The sequence below is a fragment of the Xenopus tropicalis genome, chromosome 4 (assembly GCF_000004195.4).
Source record: "Xenopus tropicalis strain Nigerian chromosome 4, UCB_Xtro_10.0, whole genome shotgun sequence".
Classification (NCBI taxonomy): Eukaryota; Metazoa; Chordata; class Amphibia; order Anura; family Pipidae; genus Xenopus; species Xenopus tropicalis.
Window position 1 is genome coordinate 16,116,607 of NC_030680.2, and position 11,217 is coordinate 16,127,823.

The window sequence follows — 11,217 nt, forward strand, 5'->3', positions numbered from 1 at the left end:
TAGACTGTGCAAAAAAAAAGAAATGTTTTTAATATAGTTAGTTAAAGGAGAACGAAACCCAACTTTTAAAAATGCTTTTAAAACATTTGCCACTTGTGCCTCTCCTGAACCGCCACACTGAAACTTCTGCCAGTTTATGTGCACCAAGCCAGAGTTATTTTCAGTAGCGATGTCACTTGCGGCGGCCATCTTAGCAGCGATCGTGTCACTTCCTTCAGGCTTCCAATCTCCACTGCACATGTGCCTAAGTGATCTAAACGTCAACAATGTCCTGGGGATAGCTTAGACCTATGTACGCATGCGCTGGGCTTGGGGGGGATCAAAAGTGCACATGCGTGCGCCCTATTCTCGCTATTTGCTTTGGCAAGAGGAAGCTGGATTCTGTCACAGCAGTGTACAGTATTTTTTACTTTGATCTTTGATTGCTGGAACAGAAGAACTCTGATACAGGAAACCTAATGGTAAGTAGCTCCTCCATAAGAGGCAACAAGCTAAGCTTAATTTGTAAAAAGGGTTTAGTTCTCCTTTAAGCAAAAATGTAATATATAAAGGCTGGAGTGAGCAGATGTCTAACATAATAGCCAGAACACTACTCCCTGCTTTACAGTTGTCTTAGCTGTTAGCAGTCCAGCCTTTATAGATTACATTTCATGTAAGTTTAATTTTTACATTCATTTTTTACTGTTCCTTTAAAGGCATTCTGTCTTGATTTTTATGGGGTACTTTTTATTTCTAAATGACACTGTTACACAGCAAATAATTCCCTCTGCCATTTAAACTTTTATTCTTGAACCAACAAATGTATTTGTAGCTGTAATATTGGTGTGTAGGCGCCATCTCAGTGCATTGTGCCTGAGTCTGAGCTTTCAGAAGGAGCCAGCGCTACACATTAGAACTGCTTTCAGCTAACCTATTGTTTCTCCTACTCCCATGTAACTGGAGGAGTCCCAAGCCGGACTTGGATTTCTTACTATTGAGTGCTATTCTGATACCTACTGGGAGCTGCTATCTTGCTCCCTTCCCATTGTTCTGCTGATCGGCTGCTGGGGGGGGGGGATATCACTCCACTTGCAGCGCAGCAGTAAAGTGTGACTGAAGTTTAGCAGAGCACAGGTCACATGGTTGTGGCACCCTGGGAAATGAAGACTATGGCTAGCCCCATGTGAAATTTCAAAATCTATTTGCATTTTCGAAAAACAGATTACAATGCAGGATTCTGCTGGAGAAGCTCTATTAACTGATGGGTTTTGAGAAAAACAGGTTTTCCCATTACAGTATTCCTTTAAAGGGGCCAAACTGGCGCTGTAAACCAGTTAAACAAGACTTTCATGAGGAGAAGTCCAAGTGATTCCATTATATTACTATGTTAGGGTGAATTTGTGGCATTGAATAAGAGGGATATTAGTTAATGATTTTATTTGACAAAACAACTTATAGCTGTGCAACAAAGGTAATGTCATGGAGTGGCAGAAAGGGGGGCCTAAACTTGTTATTAAGACTTTACAGTCACTGATGTGGCTTAAACAGTCTTTATAGCAGGGGTAGGGAACCTATGGCTCGGGAGCCAGATGTGGCTCTTTTGATGGCTTCATCTGGCTCGCTGCCAAATCTTTAATTAAAAAAATAACAGGGGGCGTGGCCTACACTTGCCAGATAGAAGACTTAGAACACGTCTTCTATCTGCCAAGCGCAGGCCATGCCCTCCTCCGCATCCGGCATCCTTGGCACCCACCCTACCTTGCCCCTGCGCTCGGCGGATAGAAGACGTGTTCTAATCCTTAGAACACGTCTTCTATCCGCCGAGCGCAGGCCACACCCTCCTCCGCATTGCATCCGGCATCCTTGGGACCCACCCTACCTTGCCCCTGCACCCGGCGGATAGAAGACGTGTTCTAAACCTTTAAACACGTCTTCTATCCGCCAAGCGCAGGCCACGCCCTCCTCTGCATCGCATCCGGCATCCTTGGGACCCACCCTACCTTGCCCCGCAACAACTGTATGATTGGAAAGCTGTCGTATCCTGTATAACTCTGCATTATTTCAGCGCTGACCCTTTGTTTCCAATAGCAGCTGAGGGGGTTGTAGAGACCCTGGGGGTTTGTATTGGCCCTCTGCACGGAGAAAGATGGAAGCTGATGGTCTAACAAACAAAAGATGTTTATTTGGTTATAGGCCTTTTTTTAAAGGATAAGTAAATCTTTAAAGTACTTTCGCAATGTATATTATTTTATTTTTTATTCCAAGATACTAAGGTTTAAAGTACTGTTAATATAAATGCATTGTTACAATATCGGCACCTGCTGGTCACTTTCGGAACATGATGTAGTTAAAGGAACAGTAACACCAAAAAATGAAAGTGTATAAAAATAATAACAATATAATGTACTGTTGCCCTGCATTGCTACAACTGGTGTGTTTGCCTCAGAAAGACTACTATAGTTTATATAAATAAGCTGCTGTGTAGCCATGGGGGCAGCCATTCAAAGGAGAAAAGACACAGGCACTTAGCAGATAACAGATAAAACACTATTGTATTCTACAGAACTTATCTGTTATCTGCTATGTAACCTGTGCCTTTTCTCCCTTTTTCCAGCTTGAATGGCTGCCCCCATGGCTACACAGCAGCTTATTTATATAGTAGCTTTTCTGTAGCAAACACACCAGTTTTTTTGCAGAGCAACAACACATATTTTAAATACTGTAAAACACTTTCATTTTTTGATGTTACTGTTCCTTTAAGGACCTTGTCAAGGAAGTTGTCAGGAGAAAGAAAGAGGGCTGATCTGATTCTCCTGGGTAGGAAAGACGTGAGTTATCTGAGGTTTCTAATGTTTCGCTAACCAGAAGAGATCAGCCCTCTAAATTGCAAAAGTGCTTGAAAGAGCTCCCTCGTCAATTTTACATCAAAGGTTTACTTAACCTTTAATGCAGAAATATTCACTCTAGCATGGACGGAAATACAAAGTGAAGACCACATCCGTGCCCATTGGTCCTGACTGGAAGTTCGATGAACCAGGTTGCACTTGTCGGACATTCCTGGGGCAACCGCGCAAGGCAAGTGTTCTTGTTAGTTTCACACTAAGGAGGCAATATAATAGAAATCATTCATCCTCCACTTTGCGTTGCTCCAGAGCTTGCGACCAATTGGTAGAAACGCTCTAACATTTGCCTCTGGTTGTTTCGGATCAGGATGTGAGGCCGGATTTCTGCTATAAAAGCAGCAGCTTCGTCCGGTTTCCATTCGTGTTTCTAAACAAAACAAAAATGTCTCAAAAAGACAGCAGTCATTTTCCCTTTATCTTTTATCTCTGCAACTGCATCCCCTATGAAACATTACTGGTTCCCCCGACGTGTCACCCTAATTTGCCCACACCCTTAGTCAATGTTATTGTCAGAATTTTCCCCCTAATTATACTTACCTGCCCATACTGAAAAGTATCAGGTCTGGAACTGTGATTAAAAAATAAACCCTGGCATTCCCAGTACCCAAAGGCACAAACAGACCCCACCAGCCCAATAAATAGTGACTGTCTGTGGCATCTTACAGCAGTCCAAGAATTTACAGATCACCAGCCCAACCTAAAAAGCATTTTAAAGTACCCTAAGTCCTCCAATAATAGACTCAGAGAGGGTATAAATCTAAGATATAATAGTAGAGATCAGGCTTACCCGTTTACAGGTTTGGTCTGGGTGCTCATGCCCCAGACCCTCAGCATAGGGGAGCCACATAGGAAAACATTTGGTAGGAAAGGCAGGCACTCTGGAAATCCAAAAAAGTAAAGTGGAAGCTCAAAATTAAAGTAAAATCAAAAATACTTTATTTTAATTATACACATACATGCTACAAATAAGCCTTAAGGCTTATGTGTATAATTAAGATAAAGTATTTTTGATTTTACTTTAATTTTGAGCTTCCACTTTACTTTTTTGGATTTCTGGAGTGCCTGCCTTTCCTACCGAATGTTTTCCTCCAAAAATAGGCCAAGCAGGGCAGGGGTTTCACGGGGGTAGCTGGGGGGTTGGGTGGGTCTGCGGGTAGAAAAAAGTGTGGCCTGGGCAAAAAAAAGGGTTTATGCCAATATGCACCCAGTTTTTAAAGGAGAAGGAAGGGTGGAATCACTGGGGGGTGCCAAAATGTTAGGCACACCCCAGTGATTGTATTCACTTAGGTGCCCCTGTTAGCAAAAAAACCTACATGCAGACCAGTGATCCTCTCCCGTATTGTTTATTTGGCTTTTTTACTCTACACTAATGCACATACGTGGGTCCCGGTATCATAGAGAAAGGAGAAGAAAGGAAGAGGATCGCTCGCCTGTATGTACCACAGCCCGGAGCAATTTTCTGCTAACAGGAGCACCAGCCTGGGGTATCAGGTAAGCCATCTTTATTACTGGGGGGTGCCTAACATTTTGGCACCCACCAGTGATTCCACATTTCCTTATCCTTTAATAAAACCAGGTTGGGCACTTCTGGTCGCCTCCTAACAAATTTCCAGCTGCACCATGATTCTTGTAAAAAAGATAAAGTAAAAAGTAATATGCAGGGGGTGGTAGATGGCCCTGCAGCTTCTGGGGGGGAGCTATGATGCATAGGGGACCCAATGGGGAACTGACTGATAAGCAGTTTCATAATATGTCCAAAGACTAAGCTTGTATTACATGTAGTATTATAGAGACTAAAATAGCCCTGTGTCATCGGCACAACACTACCAACTGTTAGAAATTATAAAAATAATGCCACAACCAGTGCCCCCCCTCCTGCCTCTTACTGTACAGAGCAGCATTTAAAAGCACCAGTGACAGTAGGCATATCTGCAGTAAATAGTGCTGGAGGAACAGGCACTTATCTACCCATTACATAAAGTGAGTTAGATGTATACCATCCGCAGGACCGGACTGGCAATCTGTGGGTTCAGGCAAATGCCAGAGATGCTGTAGATGCCATAGACAGTCACTATTTATTGGGCTTGTGGGGGGCTGTTTGGGCCTCTGTGTACCTGAAATGCCAGGGGCTATTTTGAATTCCAGTCCAGACCTGACCATCCGTCTCACCTGTATTAAATAGGCGGCAACCATGGTAGCGCTACGGGACCGGCCTGCCTTGCAGTGGATATAGACGCTGCTTCCGTTTTCCTTGTGCTTGTGGATGAACTCCACGCCTTGCTGCAAGTGCTCTAATTTCGGGACCCCCAGGAAGTCCACAGTGCTTAGGCAGAGCTGTTCTACACCCATCGCTTGCCATTGCTGAAGCCAAGAATGACAGAGATAAATGAAAAATAAATCAGTAAAAGGCAGTTTATTTTCCATGGGGCCCTACAGGCAAGGAATGCGATCCACTAACCTTAGAAAGCAGAATAGACTGTTTCATAATACAGTTGCCTATATCATGCTGAAATTTAAAGGCAAACTTCCACTCATAAGTGTCTGTTATAAAGGGCACGGGGGTCATTTTTCAAGTACTCTCCAAGCAGGCACCTAAGGCCAAAGGTAACCAAAAGTGATCGCTGGGACCACAGAAAAAATGGCGGCACAGTGTTTCTGAGAATGGTACCTCAGACCAGTGCATCTGTCAGCAAATATGAGTGTCAGCCCAGGGTATAAAGGTAAGTAACTGAGAGTTGCCTGCCCATTGTAGGTAATGCCCAAGGTGGTACATACAGGCCACTAACACTGACCCTTCATCTTAAAGGGGTTGTTCACCTACTTGGCCATCATTTAAGATTAATTATGGTTTTCGAATTATTAAGCTTTTTATGTAGCGGCTTTGGAATTTCAGCAGATATCTGGTTGCTAGGACCCAAATTATCCTTGCAACCAAGCACAAATTTGAATGAGAAAATAAGAGGCAGATTTACTAATCCACGAATCCGAATCCCGAATGGGAAAAAAACGGATTGGAAACAAACATTTTGCGACTTTTTCGTATTTTTTGCGATTTTTTTTTTTTTTTTGTCACCGTCGCAAATTTTTTGTAGCCGTTACGACTTTTGCGAATTGTCGCGACTTTTTCGTATTGAGCGCTTTCGTACTCGGCACGACAGTACGATTTTTTCGCGACAGCGATGAAAAATTTGCGACAATTCGCAAAAAAGTCGCGACGGCAACCAAAAAATCACAAAATACCAATCATTACGAAAAAACGCATTCGGATGTTTTTCGGACCTTCGTAGATTAGTAAATGTGCCCCCCCCCGTCATTTGAAAGCTGTAAGGAGGCAGAAGAAGTAAGCAAATAATTCATAAACTATAAAAAGAAATGAAGACCAATTGAAAAGCTGTTAGAATTAGCCATTTTAGAACTTGACAGCCTTGGTTTCTCTCTTACCTCTGCAGAGTTACATAGTAGTCTGGTCTCGTATTCCTCATTCATAGTGATGACCCCACGGACATTCTCCTCCTTTATTAACTGAAAAAAACATTAAAGAGGAAAAACGAAAGGATTACATTTGTGCCTGAAAGTCATGTTTAGTAAGGTTGAGGAAAAAAATTTATTTCCGTGAATTTTGAAAACTTGCAAAGCAAAAAATATACAGACTCAGTAACTAGAGTCCTGCAGCGGTTCAGATACCCACGGGTTACCCACAAGAAAAGCCGGTACACTTCAGATGCAGGTTGTGGGTCAGGTTGTAAGTCTTATATTATATTACCTATAGTTAAGTCATGATTTTTATGGTATAGTTTTTATTTCTAAATTACACTGTTTACACAGCAAATAATTCACTCTGCCATTTAAACTTTTATTCTTGAACCAACAAATGTATTTGTAGCTGTAATATTGGTGTGTAGGCGCTAGTGCTGGGCGGTATACCGGTAAAAACCGATCACCGGTTTTTTTTTTGAAACCGATATAAATTTTTGACATACCCCCATACCGGTGTGCTGAATACTTCCGGGTGCGCACGTAACGTCAGCGCGCACGTGACGTCAGCGCGCACGTGACGTCAGCGCGCACGTGACGTCAGCGCGCGCACTCTACAAAAGCGCCATCGCTAGGACGCATTCAGAGTCGGATACCAATGTGAGCTGTCGGGGGGTGCCTGGCCAGTAATTATATTTTATGTGAAGGGGATGGGTGGGGGTGGGTGGGTTATACTTATGTGAAGGGGATGGGGTTGTGTTTGGGGGGGTGGGGTGGGGGGTTATATTTATGTGAAGGGGATGGGGTTGTGTTTGGGGGGGGTGGGGTGGGGGGTTATATTTATGTGAAGGGGATGGGGGGTGTTTGGGGTGGGTGGGTTATACTTATGTGAAGGGGATGGGGTTGTGTTTGGGGGGGGTGGGGTGGGGGGTTATATTTATGTGAAGGGGATGGGGGGGTGTTTGGGGTGGGGGTGGGTGGGTTATACTTATGTGAAGGGGATGGGGTTGTGTTTGGGGGGGTGGGGTGGGGGGTTATATTTATGTGAAGGGGATGGGGTTGTGTTTGGGGGGGGTGGGGTGGGGGGTTATATTTATGTGAAGGGGATGGGGGGGTGTTTGGGGTGGGGGTGGGTTATACTTATGTGAAGGGGATGGGGTTGTGTTTGGGGGGGTGGGGTGGGGGGTTATATTTATGTGAAGGGGATGGGGGGGTGCATGGGGGTGGGGGGGCTGCGTGCGGATGGGGGGGTGTTTGGGGTGGCGGGGGGGGTGTTTGGGGTGGCGGGGGGGGGGTGCGGGTGGCGGGTGTTTGGGGTGGTCACCTAATTATGCATGGGGAAAAAAAATACCGTCAAATACCGTGATACCGATATAATTTTGAAAAATACCGTGATATAAATTTTTGGTCATACCGCCCAGCACTAGTAGGCGCCATCTCAGTGCATTGTGCCTGAGTCTGAGCTTTCAGCCAGCGCTACACATTAGAACTGCTTTCAGCTAACCTATTGTTTCTCCTACTCCCATACTGTAACTGGAGGAGTCCCAAGCCGGACTTGGATTTCTTACTATTGAGTGCTATTCTGATACCTACTGGGAGCTGCTATCTTGCTCCCTTCCCATTGTTCTGCTGATCGGCTGCTGGGAGGGGGGTGATACCACTCCAACTTGCAGCGCGGCAGTAAAGTGTGACTGAAGTTTATCAAAGCACAGGTCACATGGCCATTGCACACTGGGAAATGAAGAACATAGCTAGCCCCATGTAAAATTTCAAAATTCAAATGTGACATAAAATACCTTATCCTTAGCAACTTTGCAATCGGTTTTCATTTCTTTTTTTATAGTTTTTGATTTGTTTCCCTTTCTGTTCTGCCTCTTTCCAGCTTTTAAATGGGGGTCACTGACCCCAGCAGCCAATAACTATTTCTACAATTTTATTATTATTGTTACTTTTTATTACTTATCTTTCTATGCAGGCCCTCTGCTATTCATATTCCCATCTCTCGTTTAGGCTGATGCCACACGAGGCGTAGGGCTGATTTTTTCGGCAAGCGGAAAAAGGCTTGCCGAAAATTCAGCCCTATGCCTGCTACTTGTGCCTGCACCCGAATGAATGGAAAACGCTCGGGTGCAGGCACATGTAGCTGATATACGCATGAAAACGCGAGACTTTGCATTCTCTCGTGTTTTCATGCGTATATTGGCTACATGTGCCTGCGCCCGAGCGTATTCCATTCATTTGGGTGCAGGCACAAGTAGCAGGCGTAGGGCTGAATTTTCGGCAAGCGTTTTTCCGCTTGCCGAAAAAATCAGCCCTACGCCACGTGTGGCATCAGCCTTAAACCACTGCCTGGTTATTAGGGTAAATAAGACCCTAGCAACCAGATAGCAGCTGAAATACCAAATGGAGAGCTGTTGAACAAAAAGCTAAATAACTGGAAAAAAACCATCAAAAATAAAAAAAAGACCAATTGAAAACTGTCTCAGAATATCACTGTCTACATCATATTAAAAGGTAATTTGAGGAGAACAACCCATTTAATAACTGCAGGGCTCCAAGGCCCTAATCTTTACTTGTTGCCTTTCTGAGCCCTAATCACCTACATGAGCAGTGTTCAGGGAATTACTATTAAGGTAAATGGAGGCCTGATCCCCAATGTATTTTCCCTGCCCACTGTGGGAATCTAGTTCACTGCCATGCCCGTGATTCTGTAACTATAGAGGCGGCCTGAATGACTCCACACAAGCGCTTCGCCCTATAATAAAGGTCAATAAAAGTTTATAAAGGCGCATAAATCACATGGGCAACTCGGCGCAGGCGCACTCACTTCAATGCTCATTCCTCGGAAAGGCAGCGCCCCCAGAATCACCGTCTCATCAATCCTGTTGTACCATTTCCGACTAGACAGCTTCTCCATGAGCACATTGTATAGAAGGCTCGGGTAAAATGCAACACGGGCTACGAGAGACATGTTTTCTCTCAGGTTTCAACATCAGTCAGTCCTCCGTGTAGGCGCCGCCATCTTTCTTACTGGCAGGGCGAACATCGTCCTAGTTCAACGCTTGCATACCCCGGAAAGCGAACGGCGCCATTTTGCGTAAGGGAAAGCCCAATGTCCTAGTTCATAATTTTAAAAAAATGATTTAAAAGCGTTAATGAGGTCAGTACTAAGGTTTTGGACTTGGGTCTGTGTGTGGCAGAGACAGCTGGGCCGGAATTAAGAGTCTATATAAAAGCAAACAAGCTGCATTTCTGTCAGAAGTTAGAACAGAGTGGCTTTGTGGAGGTCATGTCATAGCCATGTGACTAAGATAAGGAAGGGAGGGCTTTTATCATATAGGGGCGTGGTTAGAGTTTGTAACTTCTAAAGGCCCCCATACACGGGCCGATAGAAGCTGCCGATATGGGTCCCTTGGACCGATTCGGCAGCTAATCGGCTCGTGTATGGGAAGAAACGAGCTGCCTGGCCGACCGATATCTGGCCTGAAATTGGCCAGATATAGATCGGCCAGGTTAGAAAATCCAGTCGGATCGGGGACCGCATCGGCTCGTTGATGCGGTCCCTGAACTGACTGCCCATGGCCGCAAATATAATCTGATCGTTTGGCCCCAGGGCCAAACGATCGGATTATTTTTTTTTAAAGCAAGTTGCTACCCGATATCGCCCACCCGTAGGTGGGGATATCGGGTAAAGATCCGCTCGCTTGGCGACATCACCAAGCGAGCGGATCTTATAGTGTATGGGGACCTTAAAGGTGGCCATACATGTAAAGATCCGCTCGCTGGGTGAGGTCACCAAATGAGTGGATCTTCTCCCGATATCCCCACCTACGGGTCGGCGATATCGGGGGAATTATAACCACTGGAATAGGCGAAGTTGGTTCAGGGACCACATCAACAAGCCGATGTGGTCCCCGATCCGACCAAATTTTTTAACCTGCCTAATCGATATCTGGGCAATTTCAGGCCAGATATCGGTCGGGCAGGCCAGTCGTTGTTTCCCCTACACGGGCCGATAAGCTGCCAAATTGGTTCAAGAGAACGATATCGGCGGCTACAGTCGGCCCATGAATGGCCACCTTAAGGGCTATGGCAAAAAATAATATTAGTCACTGTGATAAACCTGCTCTACTGCAGGCGGCTAATCTCCTGCAAATGCCTTCCCACAGGCAATAATGTAAATCGCCAATGGGAAAACGTACATGTCGCTTTGTTTTTCCTGAAAGTAGCCGGAAGTTTCCATGTGAAGCAACTTTGGGCTGCTTCAGAAGAAGTAAGCAACACATATATTTTCCCACTGGCGATTAACATTATTGTCAGTGGGAAAGAGTCTGCAGTGGCGGAACTACTAGGGATGGGGCGGGTGTGACTGCACCCAGGCCTGCACCCTGTCTGGGCCCTCTGACACTTCAGGTCCATGCGAATCTGGTCTGAGATTCGTGTTTGCCCCTGGGCCCCACCAGTGGTAGCTCTGTTACTGGTCATCTGGAATAGCGCAAATTTATTGCAGGTGACTATCTCGGTGTTTGACATTGCCCTAAGGCAGGGGTGCCCAGACTTTTTAGTGCCACAATCGACTTTGGCTCCTCCCCACGTACGTATGCGACGCAGCGTACGTACGCATACCACATAAAAGCGCCGCACTTACCCATTTCAGCGCTTAGACGCGGTCCACCAGAAGTCCACAGGGGATTGACTGGTGGACCATGATCGGCAGTTTGGCCACTCCTGCCCTAAGGGCTGAAAGTTAAATCAGAGCTGGTGTTGCCATGCCAGAGAAAGGGGCAAGTGGTGCCCAGTTAAAATGCTGCAAAGTTGCAGATTAACCAGGTATTGTAAGAGGTTAGGGTTCACGTGAAGG

General features: G+C 45.3%; 1 protein-coding gene across 1 annotated transcript; it reads right to left on the reverse strand.

The window, feature by feature from the left end:
* Window positions 1–2,710: 2,710 nt before the first annotated feature.
* Window positions 2,711–9,653, reverse strand: ptpmt1 (protein tyrosine phosphatase mitochondrial 1). Its single transcript, XM_031900500.1, has 4 exons — window positions 9,184–9,653; window positions 6,324–6,404; window positions 5,052–5,243; window positions 2,711–3,249 (listed from the first exon to the last, which is right to left on the reverse strand). Exons 1-4 carry the CDS (start codon window positions 9,325–9,327, stop codon window positions 3,106–3,108), a joined length of 561 nt encoding a protein of 186 aa, XP_031756360.1. The 5' UTR covers window positions 9,328–9,653; the 3' UTR covers window positions 2,711–3,105.
* Window positions 9,654–11,217: the final 1,564 nt, after the last annotated feature.

Excerpts from the sequence above, each read along its gene's own strand:
- ptpmt1 (XM_031900500.1), bottom strand. The coding sequence starts at position 9,327 with ATGTCTCTCGTAGCCCGTGTTGCATTTTACCCGAGCCTTCTATACAAT. Across the intron at positions 6,405-9,183 it reads TCCGAGGAATGAGCATTGAA|TTAATAAAGGAGGAGAATGT; the intron begins GTGAGTGCGCCT and ends TGTTTTTTTCAG. Across the intron at positions 5,244-6,323 it reads TACTATGTAACTCTGCAGAG|CAATGGCAAGCGATGGGTGT; the intron begins GTAAGAGAGAAA and ends TCTTGGCTTCAG.